General features: G+C 40.8%; 1 protein-coding gene across 1 annotated transcript; it reads left to right on the top strand.

The window, feature by feature from the left end:
- The first annotated feature begins 13,703 nt into the window (after window positions 1–13,703).
- Window positions 13,704–15,230, top strand: LOC101714956 (heterogeneous nuclear ribonucleoprotein F-like). Its single transcript, XM_004864612.4, has one exon. It carries the CDS (start codon window positions 13,844–13,846, stop codon window positions 15,086–15,088), a length of 1,245 nt encoding a protein of 414 aa, XP_004864669.2. The 5' UTR covers window positions 13,704–13,843; the 3' UTR covers window positions 15,089–15,230.
- Window positions 15,231–23,873: the final 8,643 nt, after the last annotated feature.

Raw genomic sequence — 23,873 nt, 5'->3', positions numbered from 1 at the left:
TCCTAGTGGTTAGGCTTTGTGACAGCCTGCGTGGGAGGGAAGTTTGGAGACAGGTGGCCCATTTCAGCACCTCTCAAATTAGGTCCAAGCAGGGGACAATTGCTTCCTCTTACTCACCATGTGGCTCTTGCTAGGGCTGCACAGAAATGGACAGAAGACAAAAACAAAAGTAAAAAAAAGCTCCTTTGAAGACAAATGCCCTGGCGGGTGTGGGGGAGTGGGAAGGATCCAAAAGGGGATAGAAAATTCCACTGGCAGGGACTTTGCATGTGCCAGCTCCTTCCCAGGCTCTGCTGGGGCTGGGCTGCAGCCGGGCTGGCTGGGTGTCTGAGGCAGGCAGGTGAGTGGCCATGAGAATGTACATGGCTCCGCTCCCTCCTCAAAGCCTTGAAGCTTGTTCCCCAGCAGGTGGCTGAGATCTCTGGGCTCCAACTCAGGCAGATTTGCCTGTGTCGTCTATGAGAAGTGCTCTTGCACAAGGCCAGGCACTGCCATCCTCAGCCTGCATGAGGATGATAGCCTGACATGCAGGGTGGCAGCTGGCTCACCCCAGCTGGTCATTGGACCCACAGGCACATCACCCACATCTCTCCTTCCAAGACACTGGTTTACTAATAAAAACTTGCTTCTCACTCTCCTGACAGTGGCTGCTCTCCCCACCCTCTGTGTGTCTCTCCTATCTCTTTCTATTCCTAGCTCTCTATCTGTGTCTCTCTCAGTATCTCTTTTCATCTCTCTGTGCATCTCTCTGCCTTGATATCTCTCTCTCTCTCTCTCTTGACTCTAGATTTTTTTCTCTCTCTTTCCCTCCCTCTCCTTTTCTCTTTCTTTCTCTCCCTGTCCTCTTCCCTCTAATTTAATGGGGCCTGTTTCCTGATGAGGCAAGCGTCTATTTAGTCTTGAGGTTCTCCTCTCCAGGGTTCTAAAACTGTGCTCAAAAAATAAGAACATACATAAATAAATAAATCAAACTGTGGTCCCCGACATTCAGAAGAGTATTTCATGACAAGCACCCAAGCTCCAACAGGACATTTGGGAGACCCTGGGCCAAGAGCTAGAGAAGAGGCCCTCAGCCCCAACACGGGCTCCACAGGTAACAGCTAGATAGGCCGGCCTCCGCCCCACCCTCTCTACAGACTCATGCTCTTAGTCTTGTAAAATGAAAAGGACAATGGCAGTACCTACTTTGAGTTTGCTGTAAGCACGAAGTAAGAGCTATAGGCAGTCAAGCATAGCACTTAGCACTCAATATTTGCTATGATCATCTTTCAGATATGGAGCAAGGAGAGTCCTCTAGGAGCCCCGGAAAAATGACAAGAGCCAACAGCAGACAGCTCCAGGCTCTGTGAGCTGGTACAAAGAGGATGATGAATGGTGAAACTCTGGGCAGGTGAGACTGGAGCCTCTTTCCATAGCCAGGCTAAGGGGAGACTCTTTGGGGCAGATCCTTCACCATCCCATTTTGCAGATGTGGAAACTGAGGTAAAAGAGCTGGCACTGGGACCCCAGGCTCTTACCTCGAAGCACAGTGGTTTGCCACTTCAGCAAGTCGACTTAGAGTTGAGCAAACATCAGCAGAGGGTGCTGAGGCCAGCAACCGGAGAACGGGCCTGGAGGATTCTGAACCCTCAAGAAGGTCTCTTTCTGGGTGCCAGGCTCAGGGCTGACCAGTCCTGAGATTGCCTTGGCTCTGGCTTTCTCCAAATTCTGCCTCTGCCCCTGAAAATCCATCCCCGGGCAGGGCTCTCCCAAGCCTCTGTTTACAAAATTATAAGCTTCCTTTGTCCCCAGGCTCCTCTGGTTACAATAATACTCATCGACTCTCTGGGGCTTTTGGGGGCATGGAAAATGTGACTTCACTCCTCAAAGATTTTCTGCTTTAACAAAATGGCATTGGGGAAAGAAAATGAACACAAATGCCTCTTTCCATCCTTGGAAAAGACAATGGGGCTCCGGCCTCTAAGCCTAGAGTTGGGACCAAGAGCCAGCCCTAGAGGGACCAAGAGAGACCGAGAGGGGACCGTTCCTCTCCTCTACACCGCACAGGCTGAAATCAGCGTATCTGAGTGGGGCTAAGGAAAGCAGAGAGGGAAAGCGTCACCAAGGAGAAGGGCCAAAGGTAGGAAGCAAATTCCTCCTCGCTAGTCCCTGATTCAACGAACCTATTATTTCTGTGCTTAATTTTTTATTCAGTCAATCCGTCAATCAGTCAGTTGCTCTTAAAGTGGAGAGCTGAAGTCCAGCCACCTGTATCCGTAATGGCTTCTTCTCTGAGCCTAAGTTTCCTCATCTGCAAAATGGAGACAGAACAGGACTGACCACAGAGGGCTGCTGTGAAGACTGACGGGATCACACATGGAAGCCTTAGAACCATGCCCAGCAGATCACAAGGGCTCCAGACACAGCGGCTCTGGCTGTTGTCACTCATCCAAGGAAGCCTTTGCCAAGCAGAGAATGGATCCAAGGCTGGACTCCTGGGGGCACTGATCTCAAGCTCAAGCTCTCTGCAGTGTTGAGGTCAGGCCCTGAGTCTCTCCATCAAAACCCCATGCATGTCCTTAAATAAAATTAAATCTCTCCCCCCACCCCCACACCCCCATCGACTTGGAGGCAAGAAATTCAGTCTGTCATTAATGGGTTGCCCATCCATCCTCTCTCTCCAGTGTCACAGAAAGGGAGTATGGGTGGTCACAGGTCACTTGTTCCACCTGGTCACTGCTAAGACACCAATCCAAAGCCACATGCTCCCCCAAAAGCTTCTATGCCAAGGTATGCCAGTGAAAGTGACTCTCCAACACACCACACAGTCACTCTGAAGGCTCCCCTCCCTGGGCACTGCCAGGGAAGAGGGCACTGTGCTCCAGGGACTCCTCTCAAATACCCTCACCTCTCCAGTGCCCAGGCTTCTGAGGGGAAAGGTGAGAAAAGAAAGCCATTGTTGTTTGCCACCCCCTCACACCAACCTCAACCAGCACACAAGGAGCAGGAGGTGGGGAAGTGGAGGCAGAAATATGGGGAGGACAAAGAACAAATTGTCATATCTCACAAAGATGGATCTTACGGGCACTCCTGCAAAGTGGGGACTTCCAGGGGGACATGATGAGACATCTCCACTCCTCCATCCTCACCCGTCACCCACAGGCAGAGGAAGCAGCAAGCTAGGCCATTCTATTTCAGGGGTAACAAAAGCCCTCCAGGAACCAGTCAGTCTCCCCTGAGCCTTCCTGACACCTATACTCTCACTTCCCCCTAAGCGAAAGGTCAAGGAGAGATCTCTTCCAAGAGGGATCACTGGGTACATCATTGTCACCTAGCAGAGGCCAGGGCAACAGGGACGCCTAGGTGTTGACTAGGAAGCGACTCTGGTCCAAAAAAGAGACTAAATTTGACTTAGCACCTATTAGGTGCCAGGTGGCTTCACGCAACTCCTTCCTGTCCCCCCTGGAGGCAAACTGTATACTCCCTGCTATTGATGAGGAGACATCAGACACCCCAAGGTCACATATTAAGACAGAGCCAGGAGCACACAACTGATATTCAACAATAATCATCACACCATGACTCGTGTTATTACTATTTCCAGATGAGACTGAGACGTAACAATTCAACGACTTGTGAGGCTCAACCAGCCTGACTTTGATGCCTGATCTCTTCGGAGCCTCCTTTCTCTCTACCTTCCAGTGAGAGGCAATGGGTTGGAAAGTCCCCCTAGGTCTGAGAACCAGTACTCTGCCCAAATTCCTGCCAAGGAGCAAAGCATGATCCAAGAACACTAACAGCTTTGCATTAAACTCAGATGTTCCTGAAACAAAACTTTCACAAAAATGCAAACTCAAATGTTTAGAAATCAATTAAAGCATTGCTTTGAGGTGCAGAAATGCAAAATCTGCTCCATTCCTCATTGTCTCTGCCGCATGCTGCCTCTGCCTCCAATCAATGGCCTTAACTCTTAAATAAAATGAAGACAAAGTGCTGAACTTCCTGTCTTGGGCAAAGGACACCAGGCTGTTGGAGAGGGAAAAACTCCTTCATCAGACAGATGAGAAAAATGAGGGCGGACGAGCACATGGTCAGACACCCGGATAAACACCTGGCACATGCATCTCCACGAGCACGCAGGGTCCCGCGCACTGGGCGCAGGTCTGCGAGCCCACGTGTTCCCCCTGCGCACCAGGGCAACGCTTGTGTTCCCCTATGGGCCGCCGGCGCCGCTCACACGTGGGTGGACACTGCCCCCTGGCGGGCGGGCGCTCCCTCTCCAGTCCCGTAGCTTCCTGGGCTCTTGCGTCCTGCTCCGGCCTCCTAAAAGAAACCCCAGGCCTCTGGTCAGGATGGAAGCTTCTCCGGCAACCTGTGTGGGTCAGGGTCTCTGGGGTCTTAGGGACGAGGAAAGGATGAAGCAGAGGCTTGGTATTGCAAGTTGGAGTTCCCTGGGAAGCCGACTAAAACGGAAATGAGCAACAGGAAGTTGATCGGGGAGCTTTCTAGAGATTAACACCTGTTTCCGGAAGGGCAGGGCTGGCCAGAGGGAGAACGTGGGCTGAGCATTGCGAGGTGCCTGGTGGCCTCAGCTGACACAGCGTGCGACACTGAGTTCGGGATACCCTTCGGAGCTACCAGCTTTAGCAAATAAAACTACAGGAGGCTCAGTTAAATTTGGATTTTAGACAAACAGTGAAGAACATTTTAGCAATTGTACAAAGAGAGGAGGGTGTCTGAGCTGGGGGCTGCAGGAATGGTTATGAGTACTAAGGATAGGGATGCCAAGGTTGTCCCTCCTGGAAGTGGGAAATACAGAAGAATAAACCCTGTGGAATTAGAGATACTGGTGTGAACTCAGGTATATATGCATATACATGTGCATATGTATGTTATGACTTTTAGAGGCTGCATGTTTGTGCTCCACCCCCAAATTCATATATTAACACCTTAAGTCCCAGTGGAATGGCTTTGGAAGGTCTATGAGGTTTAGATGACAGTAGAGGATAAAGACCCTGTGATGACATCAGTAAGAAGAGAAGGAGAATAGAGCTCACTCCCACCACCCTGTGAGATACAAGAAGAGGCCTGAAAAAATAAATAAATAAATAAATAAATAAATAAATATAAAAAATTTAAAAGAATTTTTTAAAAAGAAGAGGCCTGTCTAAAAACCAGGATGAGAACTCTCACCAGACGTGAAATCTGCACCCTGAATGTGGACTCTCGTCTCCCGGATTATCAGAAATAAATTTGTTACTTAAGCCACCTAGTCTGTGGTATCTTGTTACAACAGCTCAAACTAAGATGATAACTGTAAATAATAATGTTTAGGGTTTGTGTGTGTGTAATGTGTTCAAATATATGTACATATTTTCCTTATCTCCTCTGAGAAAGCTTAGAAACAGCAATAACCCCAATAACAATTAGCACACACCGTGGTGTCAAAATGGGGGCAGAGAATCCCTTACCCAAAATATTGGGACCAGAAGTGTTTCTGATTTAAGATTTTTTTTTTATTTTGGAATATCTGCCTATAAGATAGGCAGATAGATAGAGATAGAGATATCTTGAGAATGAGATCTAAGCCTGAAGACAAAATTCAGTTACGTTTCGTATATACCTGATACACAGCCTGAGGTAATTTTATGTGTGCGTTTTGACTGCATGGTCAGGTATGGTATTTTCTGCTTGTGGCATTACGTTGGCCCTCAGAAGTTTTGGATTTGGGAACATTTTGGGTTTCAGACTTTTTCATTTTTTCAGGCAAGGATACCATTCTGTACTAAAGGAAACCAGAGTCCCTGCCAAAATGGCCACTTCTAAGACCTGAGCAGAAAGGTACTATCAATACAGAGTGACAGCTACTGAATCATCCATGTGTGATTATACATTTCTCCCTTTAGCTCCATCACATTTTTGCTACATGTATTTCAAAGTGCTCTTTTAAACATGGACACATTTAGAACTGATACCTCTCTTTAGTGAATTGACCCCTTTATCATCTGTATCAGTCACCACAGACAATGGCTTGAAGAACAGAAATTCATTTCTCACGGTTCTGGAGGCTGGAAGTCCGAGGTCAAGGTGCCAGCAGAGTAGGTTTCCGGCAAAGCCTCAGTCCTTGGCTTCTAGTCAGCATCCTTCTTGCTGTGTCCTTTCATGGTTTTTCCCATGTCTGTGGAGAGAGCAAGACCTCAGCTGTCTGTTCCTTTTCTCACAAGGACACAATGCTATCTGATTAGTGTCCCATCCTCTGTCCTCCTCTTAATCACCTTATTAAAGACCCTGTCTCCAAATATGCTCACTCTGGAGGTTGGAACTTCAACATGTGAATTTTGCCGAAATGCAGTTCAGTCCCCAGCATCATCTGTACCACTTGGACTCATTATCATCTTCATTCTGATCTTAATCTACTTGGACATATATTGATATAGCCACACCAACTTTCTTATGCTTGGTATTTATATTCTGTTCCATACTTACCTTTAACCTGTCAGTGTGATGATATTTAACATGCCTCTTTTATGGTGTTACCCTTTGTCTTGTTTTGTTTTCATTCAGCATAACAAACCCTGCATTCTAAGTGGAGTATTTAATATTTTACTTGACAAAATGATCTATATAGTTTCCTTTAATCCTCTCATCTTGTTACTTTTTTCTATGCATTACCTCTGTTCTTCATTCTCGTGTTCTTCCTTCCTTTCTTAAGCTAATTGGGCACTTTCAAATATACTAGTTTTTCTTTTGACTTTTTAATTATACCTGTCTGTGGCTTTTTGTTGTACTAGTTGCCTCTACATTACAATATGCAGCCTTAATTTATCACACTTTGTCTTAAAATAAACCTATCATTCACATATACCTTGGGATTCTTAAAACAGTATGCAGAAAGCCCCTAGCTTAAGATGGTTCACCTTCATTTTACAATGATGCTGCAGAAGCAGACCCACATAACCATTCTGAATTTTGCTTTCAGCATTCAATAAATTACGTGAAATGATCAATATTGTGTCAGAAAATAGGCTCAATGTGAGATGCATTTTTCCAATTATAGGCTAAGCTAGGTTATAATAGCACTCTTAAGGTGATCTAAGCTTAGCTACCATATTTAGTAAGTTAAACATATTAAGTGGACTTTCAACTTAATGATATTTTCAATTTACGATGGGTTTGTCAGGACAAATCCCATCACAAATCCAGAAGCATTTATAATCTCATTTACCAATCCATCTTGTGTGTTGTCATCTACCATATTTTTATATAAATTATAAACTCCAGAGTACTGTTATCTGTACATTTAAAAACTAATTAACTTTTAAACAATTTAAGAAAATTACAATATATTGTTATTTTTGTTCACATGTTTTGCACATACCATACTCTTTGCTCCTTCCTCTGGATCTGAATTCTCTCTTTGTAACATTTCCCTTCAGCTTGGGAAACTTCCTTTAGAATTTGTTGGAATACAGGTATGCTATTAAAAATTCTCTCTGGGCTGGGGATTTAGCTCAGTGGTTCCACCACCTGCCTCGCAAGCATAAGGTCCCAAGTTCAATCCCTGGTACCAAACAAAAGAAAAATTCTGTCTGCTTTTATTTAACTGAATACACTCTTATTTGCCTTCATTTCTGAAAGTCATCTTTATTGCTTGTTCTCCTGAATGCAAGGTATAATTGTACTTGGCTTCTTTTAGAACTTTTTCTTTAGTTTTAGTTTATTGACTGTAAAATATCTCGTGATTTTTCTCTATATTTATCCTGATTGTTTTTTTTCTTAAATTCTTTTACTGGTACATTTTAGGTATACAATACAGTTACATTCATCATTGGGAACTTGTACCTTTACATGATGTATCTTGGTTCTTATTTTTTCCCTATTCCCCTGCCCTCCCTTCAACCCCTCCACCCTTCTCTATTTACAAAGACTTTGTTTCCATTTTTTCCTTTTCTCATATTTTTTCCTTTCCCTTCTTTCCTTTCCCCTACTCCTTTCACTTTTATCCTAATTGTTATGCATCAAGCTTCCTATAATTGAGTTGCTGGTTTTGACCAATTTGGAAAACTGGTAAGAAAAAGTATTGCTACAATTATTATAAAAGCCTTGTTGCTAACTCCAATCCCTGGATTTATTTCTATTGTTGTGTCTCTCTTTACTGTAGATTATATTTTTCTGGGAGTCTTTTCTAAGTATGGTATTTTTAAATTTGGGAAACAATCTCAAATTTAAAAGAAAGTTACAAGTGAAGCAAATCTTTTTTTCTGTAAATTATTTGAGAGGCAATTTTTAACAAGATATACCTTGGCCCCTGAACATTTTCACATGTATATATTGCTTACAACAAGAATATACTCCAACATAACCAAATACAGCCATCCAAGTCAGGATATTTATGCTACTACAGCACTACCATCTCATCTTCAGTTCTCCTTCAACTTTGGTTGTCTTAACATGTTTTTCCAACAAAATAATTTTTCAGAATTTTTAAACATACTTTCCATAAAACTATAAAATATAGAAGTAATGAAACAAGTTGCTTTCTTAAGTTACATAACACATAATAGAATACTATTCAGCCATAAAAAGAATGAAATCCTGTCATTTGCAACATGGATGGAACTGGAGATCATTATGCTAAATAAGATGAGCCAGACACAGAAAGACATGACCTCAGGATCTCATTCATACGGGCAATCTGGAAAGCTTGGTCTCATAAAAGGTGAGAGAGGAATGGCGGTTACCAGAGGCTGAGAACAGTAGAAGAGGGAGTGGCAAGGAAAGGCTGACCAATGGGTACTAAGTTTCAGTAACGTCATTTACTGTAAAATGTTACAGTCCAGAAACTCACAATGATTTGGATGCTGCGTCTCTTTAGTCTCACTATCAGTCAGTAACAATTTCTGTTTTGCTGAAATGTCATGACCTTGACTCTTTGAAGAGTATAGATCAGTATTTCATTGCATGTCCCTAAGTGCATATTTGGCTCTAGTTTCTTCACGGTACAGTTGAGTTAGGCATCATTGGCTGGGCTGTCATCACAGTGAACTGTGTCAGTGAGGTAGGACAGGATTTCCATCTTTGTCACTAGAGAACAGATTGTGCGCAGAAAATTTACCACGATAAATCACATTCTGAGCCATAAAATAAGTATCAACAAATGTAAAAGAATTCAACACTACAAAGATTTTTTGTCTTGGGGCTGGTGATGTGGCTCAGGGGTAGAGCATCTGCCTAGTATGTGCAAGGCCCTGAGTTGGATCCTCAGCACCAGAAAAAAAAAAAAGGTTTTTTCCTCTGACCACAATGGAATTAGATAAACCAAAAATAGAAAAATGTCCTTCATATTTGGAAACTAAATACTACAAAATAATTCACATGTCACAGAATAAATCAAAAGGGAAACTGTAAAGCATTTTTTACTGAATCTATAAGATATTGCTAAAGCAGTACTTAAAGGAAATATATAGCACTAAATCCCTATATTAGTAAAGATTATAGATCTCAAATCAATGACCTCACCTTCCACTTTAAGAAATCAGAAGAGAAAAAAAAGAAACAAGAAGAGAACATTCAGTCTAATGTAAGAAGACTAAAGGAAATAATAAACAATAGAGCAAAACTTAATGAAACAGAAATCAGAAAACACTAGAAAAAATTACAAACCCAAAAGTTGACTCTTTGATAATACCAATAAAATTGACCTCTAGCTAGACTGATGATGAGAAAAGACAGAGATGACATAAATTATCAAAATTGGGAATGAGAGAAATTGTATGACTAAGGCTCCTACACAAATTAAAAGGAAAATGAGGAAATGTTGTGAACAATTTTATGCAATGAATTGAACATAGATGTAATAAAAAAATCCTTTAAAAGACATGAACTACTAAATCTCACTCAAGAAGAAATAAATAATACTTATCATACTACATTTATTAAACTAGCTGAATTTGCAGTTAAAAACCTTTCCATACACACATACTAAAAAACAGGTCCAGAAAATTACAGAAGCCAAAGAACTTCATCAATAATTTTTAATATAAGAAGTTGTTTACAAAACTATGCAGGCAGATTTTAAACCTAGTAGAAATGAATAATTTTTAAAGAATTTGTAAGTTGTCATAAGTAATCTTAGAAGTAATAGTAAGTCAAAAGAAAGCAATTTTCAAAGAATAAAGTAGTAAAATACCCCCCCAAAAAAGTCACAGCATAAAGGATATCACAGAGACATTATATCCACATTTTAAAGAGTAGTTGATTACAATGCCATATACACCGTTCCAGAGCATCAGGGAAAGAAAGAAAGCTTCCCAATTCTTTTTATGAAGAATTATAATATTGATATCAAAACCTGGAGAGAGAGAGGATGTAATCAATCCCAATTATGGATTTATATGCCAAAACAAAAAAGTAACACAAATCATAAGCACATTAAAAATAAAACATCATCATTTCTGCTTGTTGTATGAAGAGATAAAGCACATCAAATTCAGTCTTTCAATATAAACTCTGGGGATAAAACTTAAAAATAAAAAATAAACCAACTACCTGGGAGGATCTAAAGAGTGAACCAAGGCAAAAGGAAGTGGCAGACAGACATGAGTTGAGTTGCGTGTGCTGCGGCTTTGGTCTGGGAGTGGCAGCAACTATCATGGTGCTATTGGGCAGCAAAAACTGCAGTAGAAAAAACATATAATCATTCTCATGGAGAGAACCAATGGCAGGAAGAGAGGGAAACCAGAGCTGCCAAAAAGTGAGGAGGACAGCCCATAAAGGAAGAAACCAAAGAATCCCAAAATCTGTGCCTAGATTCTGCCCAAGCTCTGGATGCTCTGAAACATGTATGGTCAACAGTCTGAATTGAGATCTAAATTACCACTCCCAACAGGAAGATAGAGTTTGAAGGATGACTATTCCAAATTAAGTGCTTAATAAAACAAAGCATCAGTATTTGGAACAATATAACAAAATCCAGAGCCTCCACACTAAGTATCCAAAATGTCTGGGACACAAGTCAAAATTAATTGACATTTAAAGAACTGGGAAAAAAACATGAACCATTCCTAAGGGAAAAAGACAAACAACTAGAGATCAGTCCTGAAAAGAACCAGATGTTAGGGTTATCGGATAAGGGCTTTAAAACAGCCATTATAACTATGCTCAGTAGGATCAATGGAACCCTGCTTGAAATAAATGAGAAGATCAGAAAAATAAGCAGAGAAATAAAAAATACACTTAATCAAGAAATTTTTTTCTAAAATTTCAGTATCTGAAATTTTTAATGTAAATGAGGTTAATTTGCACAATGAAGATGATGGAGAAAATAACCAACCTGAAGAAGAAAGGCAATAAGAGAAAAAATTGTCCAAAGTCTCAAGGACATATAGAACAATTTCAAAAGGTATAACATATTACTCCCAAGGAGAGTAACAAGGGTATTGAGCAGCAAAACTAAGGAAAGATGTCTGAAAGCTTCCCAAATTTGAGAAAAGATATGAACGTGCAGATCTGAGAAGTTCAGTTCTAGAGTTCAGAAGTCTGAAATGAGTCACACTGAACTAAAATCAAAATGCCAGCAGGGCTACATTCCTCTCAGAAAACTTAGGGAGAGAATTCATATTCCTGCTGGCTTCTAGAGTCTGTCTGCATTCCCAGGCTCATGGCCATCCTCCATCTTTGAAGCTAGGAACTGAATCACTTTGACCTCTGCTTCCAACATCACATCTCCTTCTCTGGCTCTGGCTCTTTTGCCTCCTTCATATGAGGATGCTTGTGATGATAGTGGGCCTAACCTTGATAATTAAAGGATAACCTCCCTGTCTCAAAATCCTTAATTTAACTACATCTGCAAGATCCTTTTTGCCATGTAAAGTAGCACATTCCGTTTCCAAAGAATAGGACATGGGTATCTTTTAATCTGCCTGCCACAATTACTGTACCAAATGCAGATGAGGCTGATAATCAGATAGAGAAGATGACCTACTCCATGGATACCAGCTGGCCTCTTTACCCTGACATAGTACTTGTCAATGGGCTCATGAACAAAGTGACAGTAAGAGCAGGGATGGAGATTATGTGAGGATTTGGATTTCCTTTTCACAAAACTTGATCCTGCTTTCACCATTGCTGAGCACTCAGTAGGAGAGACCGGTATTTAGCAGTCAGTGCAATAGTTCCATCCTATCAAATATCTACCAACGGAGAGAGGGAAGTGATTTGTCTTTGCTGCAGTGAGCCCTCCTGGGATCTGGATTTGTCTTCTCTGCCTGTTGTGGTACTGCAAGCAGAGCATCTGTGAACTTTCTAAACACTAACTATCCCTCTCAACATTGTTTCTGTCCAGAAAAATCATTTTAGGTCAATGAATAATAGGCATATTTACATAAGATACACTCATATTATCGTGAACCTCGTCCTCCAAAAGCACCTATAGTAATAGAACAGTGATTTAACCTGCTAAAGATTTAATCACAGCTCCAGTTTAGAGTCAATGGCTTCTGAGAGCTGAGTGGCATTTGTAGGATGCAATGTTTACTCAGAACTGGAAACTAATTATCCAGTGGTATTTTTTTGTAGCTATAAATATGTGAATCCAGAAATTAAAGGATATAAATATACAAGGTACCCCTTACTATAAACCTAATGGTCCCTTGTAAACATTTTTCCCATTCCTTGGGCTCAGCTGACCTAGAGACCTAAGTGCCTAAGTAAAGAATTCTGCTAGGCATCCAAAAATGGTTTCACCAAACATAAGACTTTGGAACCTGTTTCCTACCCATTTGTTTCTTTTTATGAGAAAAAGGCAAAGGAGGGATAAAGTTCCAAATCTTGTATGGTGGCAAAGGATTCTTGAAATGGGATGGGATTCTTGCAAACCTCTCCTAATATTGTGTCTGATGGCAAGATGAATGGAATACCACAGTGACCCAGTAGGGCCAAGATTCTGAATGCTCAGGAATGATGTCTTGGATCACCTCACTAGGTAAATACCCAAGTAGTAAACACAGCTTCATGACCATTTATGGAATGTGTTTTGGTTTATGTCCAGATGTCCCCCCAAAGCCTCACGCAATCATAGGTGAAGATTTTGGATAATTATATGGAGGTGGGGTGCTATACACTATACACATTGGTGGGTTAGTCCCCCCATGAGTTTATAACTAAATACGCATGCTGTTAGGAAGTGAGGCCTTCTCAAAACAGGTGGGTCACTGGGGACATGGCCTAGAAGGGTATATCTTCTTCCTGGGATCCTCCATTTGCTCTCTGCTTCCTGGCTATCATGATGTGCACAGCTTTCCTCCGACCAGGTCTTCCACCACGCCACTGACTGTGGACTGAAACCTCTAAAAAACATGAACCAAAATACACCTCTTCCCCTTAAGTTGCAGGAGTCGGGTATTGTACCCTGGAGATGAGAAAGTGGCTAAGATAGGTGGTTAACTTTATCATTTAATCTATGGGATACAAACTATCAAAATGGAATTGCAGTGGAACTAGAGGGGAAGGCTCACCACCAAGTGATGGTTATAATCACTAGTGGGACTTTGAGTATCGCATCAGTTTAGAGGAAAACAGTGAATGTGTCTAGGTCTTTAAAAAATGATTACATTTGAGTTCGGCTGCGTGGCACGCAGGCCGCGCTTCGCTCTCCTGGCCCCCGCGCGCTTCCCGCCAAAAGCACTCGCGCCCACCGCCCGTCCCCCACCCCGGGAGTCGTTGAGCCCGCGCAGAGGCCGTGCACCATTCGCCACCTCGGACGACCGACCCGAGTGCCCACCGTGTGCCCCGCTGCCGCCCCCGCACGCCCAGCCACACAGGGGCGCCCGAGCTTGTCTGGCAACCGCCTGGCCGAGGGCCCACGATGCTGGGCCCTGAGAGAGGTGAAGCCTATGTGGTCAAGCTCCGTGGGCTGCCCTGGTCCTGCTCGATTGAGGACGTGCAGAACTTTCTCTCCGACTGCACAATTCGTGATGGGGTGGCAGGTGTCCATTTCATTTACACTAGAGAAGGCAGGCAGAGTGGTGAGGCTTTTGTTGAACTCGAGTCCGAAGATGATGTCAAAATGGCCCTGAAAAAAGACAGGGAAAGCATGGGGCACCGGTACATCGAGGTGTTCAAGTCTCACAGAACCGAGATGGATTGGGTGTTGAAGCACAGCGGTCCCAACAGCGCTGACACCGCCAACGGCGGCTTTGTGCCGCTCCGGGGACTCCCATTCGGATGCACAAAGGAAGAGATCGTGCAGTTTTTCTCAGGGTTGGAGATCGTGCCAAATGGGATCACACTGCCTGTGGACCCCAAGGGCAAGATCACAGGTGAGGCCTTCGTGCAGTTCGCCTCGCAGGAGCTGGCTGAGAAGGCGCTCTGGAAGCACAAGGAGAGGATCGGGCACAGGTACATCGAGGTGTTCAAGAGCAGCCAGGAGGAGGTGAGGTCGTACTCAGACCCGCCCCTGAAGTTCACGTCCGTGCAACAGCCCGGGCCCTATGACCATCCCGACACAGCACGGAGGTACATTGGCATTGTGAAGCAGGCAGGCCTGGAGAGGATGCGCTCTGGGGCCTACAGTGCGGGTTACGCGGGCTATGAGGAGTATAGAGGCCTCAGCGACTGCTACGGCTTCACCACCGACCTGTTTGGGAGAGGCCTCAGCTACTGCCTCTCCAGCATGTACGACCACAGATACGGAGACGGCGAGTTCACAGTGCAGAGCACCACTGGCCACTGTGTCCACATGAGGGGGCTGCCCTACAAAGCCACCGAGAACGACATCTACAACTTCTTCTCACCACTCAACCCCGTGAGAGTGCACGTTGAGATCGGGCCTGATGGCAGAGTGACGGGTGAGGCCGATGTGGAGTTCGCCACCCACGAGGAAGCTGTGGCAGCCATGTCTAAGGACAGGGCCAACATGCAGCACCGCTACATAGAACTCTTTCTCAATTCCACCACGGGGGCCAGCAACGGGGCTTACAGCAGCCAGGTATTGCAGGGCATGGGGGTGTCAGCCGCCCAGGCCATCTACAGCAGCCTAGTGAGCCAGTCAGTGAGAGGCTGCTATGGGGCCAGCTACAGCGGTCAGAACAGCATGGGGGGGTATGACTAGTTGCTTAGCGAGGTTGAAGTCCTCGATCAAATTGTCACAGGCAGCCGACATTCAGTGAGGAGCAGTTTATGAATAGAGGAAGCTGTGGGACCCATTTTGTACCATGAGTTTGTGAAATCTGGATTAAAAAATTACCTCTTCAGTGTTTTCTCATGCAGACTTTCCTTCTAGCACATGATATTGAGTAAACTAAAACTATTTTCTTCCTTCCGCTTTTCTCAATTAACATTTGGTAGTATACTTGGAGTGGTGTTTCCTGAGTTAAGTAGTTAAGTATGTTAAGGAAACTTGGATCCTTGGCGCTGACGCGTGAACACCTTGGGGAGATGTGCTTTTTGGACAACTCAAAGGTGCTAGATCCCTAATTCAAAGAGGAACATTTCTCATGTTTGTTCATTCTAGTTTATATTTTCATTTAAATAAATCTGTTAGGTTGAGTTTAAGCTTTTTAAAAAGTTAGTTTTGAGAATTGAGACACAATACTAATACTGTAGGAATTGGTGAGGCCTTGACTTAAAGCTTTCTTTGTAATGTGATTTCTTTTTGGGCATATTTTGCCAAGTGAAACTTGTTTAAAAAATTTTGTTAACTAAATTTTTTTCTTAAAATAAAGACTTTTTCACACACAAAAAAATGATTACATTATATCAAAAAAGAATATTAGTGTTGCTACCAAATTTTTGTCTTTTTAGAAGTACATAAAAGAATATGATTGACCCCAGGGGTGGAGTTTCATCAGCATAGTGGACTAACACTCAATCTCTAACCACCGTCTTTTTGTGTGAAGGAAAACAAAGAGAACCAGATTTACTCTAAAAGAATGGCTAACAAATGTTGTCTATATGGGAAGGATATGATAAAAGAAGGAATCTGGGCACATCAGGAAGGAAGAAAAATAATAGAAAAAGTAAAAATATAGGTAAATACAATACCTCTTCCTCTTGAGTTTTTTTTTTTTTATGTTAAGGCAAAAATTCTATCCCTGATTGATATGATTCCCAGATACATAGAGGAAATATTTTTAAACAATTATATTTTAAGTGGGACAAGATAAAGGGACATAAAGGAAAGATTTCTGCATTTCACTTGGATTGGTAAAATATTCACGCTAGTAGAAAGTGATGCTATCCACCAATAAAGTAAAAGCAATCACTTTTTAAAAAGTTATACAAATAAATGCACTCAAAAGCACTACAAATAAATAAGTTCTAAAATATTCAAGTAATACACAGAAAGATAGGAAAGAAAACACAGAGGAGGGAAAAGAGATGAAAACAAAAACTAAAATGCCAATCTTAAACCCTACCATATTAATAATTACATAAAATGTAAATTGTCTAAATTATCTAAGAGAAAGATTTGCAGAGAGGAATAATCATGACACAACCATCTTCTGCAAGAAAGAACATCACTTACAATAATGATATAGCCAAGTCAAAAGTAAATGAATATAAAAAGTGGATATCAGACAAACACTAATGCGAAGAAAGGAGGAGCCGGATATGGTGATACATGTAATCCTAGCACTCTCAGAGGCTGAAGCAAGAGCCACCTGGGAAACTTGGGAGGATGGTCTTGTCCCAAAAAAATTTTTAATTCTTAAAGGGCTGAAGATGTAGCTCTCAGTATGAAGGCCCTGAGTTCAATTCCCAGTATGAGAAAGGAGATGAGAGGGAAAGAGAAGGAGAGAAAGAAGAGGAAAGGGTGGGAGGAGGAGGGGAGGGGAGAATGAATAAAAGGAAGAGAAAGAGAGAAAGAAGTGGCTATACTAATAACAGATAAAGTATATTCCAGAGGAAGAAGAAATTACCAGAGACTGAAAGAACTAGTATATAATGACAAAGAAGACCAAGCAATCCTCAGTATGTAGCAAACAAGATACCTGCAGAATATGTAAAATAAGAACTTGCAGAATTGAAAAAAGAAAAAGAAAATGCACAAGTATATTTGGAAACTTTAATACTTCTTTCTCAATAATTAAAAACTAGACAAAATAAGCAAGTCTGTAGAACTCAATAAAATATCCACCAACAAGAGTGAATCAACCTTTATAGAACACTACACCCCAAAACAGTAGAATATTCATGTCTTTTTCAAGTACCCACAGAGCAATATCAAAATAGAAAATATCCTGATCCATTAAAAATCTCAACAGAAGGGCTGGGGATTTAGCTCAGGGGTTCCCCCACCTGCCTCGCAAGCACAAGGTCTGAGTTCAATCCTCAGTGCCAAAAAAAAGTCTCAACAGATTTAAAATAAATGAAATGATTTAGACTGTAATTCACTAACCAAAATGGAACCAAACTACAAGTCAATAACATAAAGACAACAAGAAAATCTCCAGACACTTGAAAACTAAAAAATACTCTTCTAAGAAACACGAGGCAAAGACTCAAGGACCATTAAAAATACTATTAAACTAAATTAAAATGAAAGTATAAAATGTCAAAATTTGGGGGACACAGCTAAATCAGTGCTGAGAGGAAAATTTATCCCACTAAAATATGCACATTAGCAACAAGAAATAAACTCAAATAATAACCGAAGCACCCACTTTAAGAACCCAGGCAGTGGTGCTTAGATCCAGAGTGAAAACAAAGAACAAAATAAAAGATAGATAATAGGATGTAGGGAAATAGATCATGCTCAAAGGGGAAGGGGATCAAGAAGTGGAGGGAGGGGAGGGATTTGGAAGGATGGGAAATGAAAAAAAGGAACTGGGAGGTGTTACGTGCTTGTACCCACTCCACACAAGGAATGGAAACCGTGAACACCAAAAGGGAGGATTGGGAGACGGATGGGTGGAGGGGGAGGAAGGGAAGAGCAAGGGGATGAACAAAGGATTAAGGTGTGTTATACACATACACCAGTCCCCACAAGGAATGTAAACATTGTGTAGTGCTTCACACACACACTAATAAACTAAAACAAAGTACTGATATTTCAAAACAACCCAGAAAAAAAAATAGAACAAACCAAACAAAAGGAGGAAAATTAAAGATAAGAGCAAAACAATGGAACTAAATTTTTTTTTTAAAGTGAAACAAAGATTTGGCTCCTTAAAAAGATCAATAATGTGTTGGGGGTATAGCTCAGTGGTAGAGTATTTCCCTAGCATGCACAAGTACTTGGGTTTAATACCCAGCACCATTAAAAAAAGAAAGAAAAGGAAAGGAAAGGAAAAGAAGAAAACATGCATAAAATTGACAAAACCATAACAGGATGGACAAAAGGAGAGAGAAGAAATAAATTAACAATGTTGGATTTCAACAGGGACTATCACCACAAACCCTGCCACCATCAAAAGGATAGTAAAAGAATACTACGAATAACACTGTACTTTTGAATGTAAACTTAGATAAAATTCCTTGAAAAACAAATTACCACAATGCACCAAATATAAAGCAGATCACTTGACTGGCGTTAAAACTATTAAAGAAATTGAATTTAGAAGCAACTTGAAGCTCCCTGGCTATCCCAGGCCCCGCCCACGGCACGATGAGGTCCCAGGGGCGTCTTGAAGCCCCACCCCCATCCGACGCTCTCTAAACTATGACCGGCCAGGTGAGACAAGCAGCTTGAAGCTCCGCAGCTGTCCCGGGCCCCGCCCACGCCACAGTGAGGTCCGCTTAGCCGCGCGGGCGCCACCAAGGTCCAGGTCCAGCTTTTCTGCTACCTGGTCCCACACTACAGAGGCACAAGGGATTATAAAGACCCTTGTCCTGAGCGTCACAAGATAGAGCAGAAGTTAGTAACAGAAAGAGGGCTTCTCAGGCTCCTCCATGAAAACTGAAGCTCAGCGGAAAAGTAAAGAGAATCTCTACAATAAAGGCACATCAGACCACTGTACTTGGTCTGGTGCTGGCTTGCTGAGACTCATTGACTCGTGTACGCACATGGATTCCTACGTTGCCTACTGTGACAGCAGAGACATACCCTGAAGGAGGCCCATAATTTCTACTGCTATTTGCAAAAAAAAAAAATTTTTTTTCTCTAATTTTTAATTCTTAATTTTTACTTTTTTTCTACTCTTCTAAATTTTATTTTTCTTTCTTTTCTTTCTTTTATCTTTTCTCTCTCTCTCTCTCTCTCTCTCTCTCTCTCTCTCTCTCTCTCTCTCTCTCACTCATCCTCTCGCTATCCCACATTGCTCCTCATCTCCCCATTTGTTTCTTTCTGCACTGAATTCGGATTTCTCCCTTATTGTTTTTTTCTTCTCTTTTTCCTTCTCTTGATTATCATTAGATTTAAAGGAAAGTAAATTTGGTATCTAGCCTCCCTGTTGCTGTTAGCTGATTCTATTCACATCTTTGTTCTTTCATTCTGCCTTTTTCTCTTGCCTTTAACAACTTCTTAAAGTTTGTGTGATCTTTCTGTGTCTTCTGGCCTCACCGCTAATCTTACCTGTTCTTTCTACCTGTCCCTCCTTCCCCAACTCCTTTTAACTTCCCACCCTGAAGGGGAAAGATGCCTATCACTGCGCACTAAACTAAGATCGAAGTGAATTAAAGATCTAAATGTTAAGTCAGAAACACTAAACTTGCTGGAATATAAGTTAGGTAGAATTCTTGATGACATTGGCATAGGAAAAGACTTTATGAATAAACCTTCAGTAGCACGGGAGCTAGCACAAAGAATCAACAGCTGGGATCTCATCATATTAAAAAACTTCTGCACTGCAAGAGAAACTACCAATAGAGCTAAGAGACAGCCTACAATGTGGGAAGAAATATTTAGCAGCTGTACCTCAAAGGTCTACTATTGAGAATATATAAAGAACTGAAAAAAATCAGACCCCCCCCCAAATTCAAAGACCCAGTTCAAAAATGGGCATCTGAAATGAACAGACATTTCTCAGACAAAGAAGTAAAAACAGCAAACAAATATATTTTAAAATGTTCAACATCACGGTCATTCGAGAGATGCAGATGAAAACAACACTGAGATTCCACCTCACCCCACAAAGAATGGCTGCTATCAAGAAATCAACCAATAACAAATCCTGGCAGGGGTGTGGAGAGAAAGGAACCCTTCTCCATTGTTGGTGGGAATGTGGACTGGTGCAACCACTGTGGAAATCAGTATGGAGATACCCCAAAGAACTAGGACTACAGGTCCCATTTGACCCAGCTATTCCCCTGCTGGGAATCTTCCCCAAAGAATTGAAAGAATCATACCACAGCGATATATGTGAACCTATGTTTATAGCAGCACAGTTTGTAATAGCTAAAGCTTGGTAACAGCCCAAGTGCCCATCGACTGGAAACTGGATAAAGAAGATGTGGTTTTTTTTATAAAATGGAGTACTACTCAGCCATAAAGAATGAGAAACTAGAGACATTTATAGCTAAATGGATGCATATTGAGGCTATACTCTTAAGTGAAATAAATAGGACACACATGTGTAAATACAGAATAGTTTCTCTAGTGTGAGAAATTGAAAGTGTAAATAAGGATGAAAATGATTAAAATGAATAATTGATAATTTGAAATAAGAAAAGGTCCAAGGGTTTGGGGATGGTGGGAGGGGAAAGGGAAAGGGAAGAAGGGAAAGGAAAAATTATGAGAAAGGAAAAAAAATGGAATCAAACTCTGTGTAAATAGGGAAGGGTGGAGGGGGTGAAGGGTGCACAGGTAATGGAAGAAAAAATAAGAACTAAGATACATCATGTTCTGGTACAAACACCCAATGATAAATGTAAATGTATTTTATACCTAAAATGTACCAATAAATATATATATAAATTTAAAAAAAGAAATTGAATTTATAATTTAGCTTCTGGGGCCAGGGTTTAGCTCAGTGGTTCTGGCACCTGCCTTACAAGTGCAAGGTCCCGAGTTCAATCCCCAGTACCAAAAAAAAAAAAGAAAGAAAGAAAGAAAGAAAGAAAGAAAGAAAAAAGAAAGAATTCAGCTTTCAAAAAGGAATCTCCAAGCCCAGATGACTTCACTGAAGAAATTTTTCAAATTGTTTAAAAAAGAATTAATAACAATTCTATATCTCTTCTAGTAAATAGAAAAGAAAGGAACATTTCCTACTTTACTGTATGAAGCTAATATTACTTCAATAGCTAAACCATACAAAGGTAGTACAAGAAAACTACCAAGCAATATCCCTCACAACTATAAACACAAAAACCCTTAAAATACTAGCAAATGGAATTAATTAATGTATCAAAAGAACTATACAGTCAGGTATTATGGCACACATCTATAATCCCAGGACCCTAGGAGACTAAGGCAGAAGAATCGCACAGTCAAGCCCAGCCTGGGCAACTTAGCAACTTAGTGAGACCTGGACTCAAAACTCAAAATTTTTAAAGGACTGGAAATTTAACTCAATGCAAAGGCCCTGGGTTAAATCTCCAGTATCACACAAAACAATCAAATATACAGCATATCAAGTAGGGTTTGTTCTAGGAATTCAAGTCTGTTTCAATATTCATAAATCGATGTGGCTCACTCTATTGACAGGATAAAGATGAAAAATCACATCATAATATCAATACATGAACAAAAAAACATTTAACAAAATCCAACAGTTCTGTTATTCACTTTGCTATTTCAACTTGAAATGAATTTTATGAAGAATTTTATTTTGGATCATGGTTGCAGAAGGTTCAATCCATGGTTGGCTAGTTCTAAGGCAGAATTGGCATGATGGAACAGCATGGCAAATGAAAGCTGCTCAACCCATGCCAGCCAGGAAACAGGGGACAAGTCAGAAAGGGAAGAGCCAGGACAAGAACACACTCTTCCAGGTAATCCCCTCAATGATATACCTCTTCCAAACAGGCCCCATATCCTAACAGTACCTTCAACTATGAACTCATCAATGGATTAATGAATACAGTGCCCCCAATCACCAATCACCTTCTGAAAGCTCCACCTCTGTGACTCTTGTGGGACATCTTAGATCTAAACTATAGCATTCACTTATGGCAAATATAAAACTCTCCAAAAGTAGAAATAGAAAGGAACTTCCTCAATTTCATTTTAAAAATCTATAAAACACAGCTAGCATCATCATTATACTTAATGGTGAAATATTCAATGTTTTCCCCCTAAGATTAGACACAATACAAGGGTTTTTACCACCATTATCTCTTTTTTTTTTACTGTGAAGTACTTTATTTAACATTCCAAAAATAAGCCATATTTACATATTATATAAATGTATGAAGTCTTAATATAAAATAGAAAAAAATGCCCGGACTAAAAGAGTCACTCCATGTGGAGTTATTTTACTTACTGAAGACATCCTGTTTACAAAAATTTACAATAATTTATATAAATTATTTTCTTCCAAATTAGATGATTTTTACTTCACACAATTCTGATGACTTTATAAATACATGTACATTAAAACCCTGGAGGGCCAGGGATTTAGCTCAGTGGTTCTACTCCCTGCCTCATAAGCACAAGGTCCCGAGTTTGATCCCCAGAACCAAAAAAAAAAAGAAAACAACCCTGGAAAAAAATTAAACAGCATCGTCCTATGTAAAACTTGCTTTGGGAAGGAAGATGGTTTCTTTATGCCCCTTCCAACAGCTTTTCCTGTTACTTCTGCAGTTTTTCTTGGTTTACTCTTGGTTTACTCTTGGTTTACTCTTTACGTCATCAATTGGGCTTGCCAAGGGAGAAATCAGCTTAATTTCTACTGGAGGAGGTGACCAAGAACTTTCTTTTTCTGTGTTTTTGTTTGCCTGTTTCGTTTTTGTAGTCCTGATTCTCTTCACTTTTTGCTCTCCCACAGTTTCTACTGTTTCAGCATCATCTTCCAGTTCATCTGTAAGCCTGAATGTACTGGATATGTTCTTTTGCTTGGTCCTCAAAATAGAAGGTGAGAAGACAAACTGAGAAGATAAATCTGAAACTAATTCTTTCAGCTGTGTAGGAGTCTCTATTCTTTCAGCTTTTACTTTCCTTGAAATCTTTGCTGTAACCACCACCATCTTGATTAAACTAATTGCTATAAGCTTTTGCCATAGCTGAAGACAAGAAAAGGAAATAAAAAGATTCAAAAGAATGAAATAAAATTGTCCCTCTTTACAGATGATATGATTGTCTGTATAGAAATTTCCATGTAGTCAACAAAACAAATAATAACTCCCAGAGAAAAGAAAGGTAAGAAATAATGAGTTCAATAAAGATGTCAAATTATAAATAAACATATACAAATCAATTGTACTTATCTATGCTTAAAAAATTGAAATTTAAAGTAAATGTTCAGGGCCAGGGATTTAGCTGCCTCACAAGTTCAAGGTCCTGAGTTCTCTCCCTGGTAATAAATAAATAAATAAATAAATAAAGTAAATGTTCAATAAATTCCATTTACAATTGCTCAAATATTACTCCAGTGTAAGTCAAGTAAATGATGTATAGGACTCATATGTTGAAAACAATGAAATGCTAATGAAGGAAATCGAAGAGGACAAATAAATGGAGAAGCATACCATATTTATAGATTGGAAGATTCAATAATAAAGATATCAGTTACCCCAAATAAAACCAAATAGATTTAATGCAAGTCCTATCAAAATTCCCATAAGATTTTTATAGATATAGACAAGTATTCTAAAATGTATACAGAAAGACAAAGAGCTAGAATACCTTCAATAACTTTGACAAAGAAGGAGAAAGTGAGAAAAATTAATCTACCTGATTTCAAGACTTACTATATAGCTACACTAGTCAGGATTGTGTGATAATAGCAAAAACACAGATACATAAAAATAGAATAGAACTTAAAACCAAGAATGGTCCCACATAAATATGCAAAACT

Source organism: Heterocephalus glaber, unplaced genomic scaffold (genome assembly GCF_053883595.1).
Source record: "Heterocephalus glaber isolate CG9 unplaced genomic scaffold, H.glaber_assembly_v1.0 deba00000621, whole genome shotgun sequence".
In the NCBI taxonomy this organism is placed as follows: Eukaryota; Metazoa; Chordata; class Mammalia; order Rodentia; family Bathyergidae; genus Heterocephalus; species Heterocephalus glaber.
Note: the sequence above shows the minus strand (reverse complement) of the source record. Positions and strands in the feature narration are given on the sequence as shown.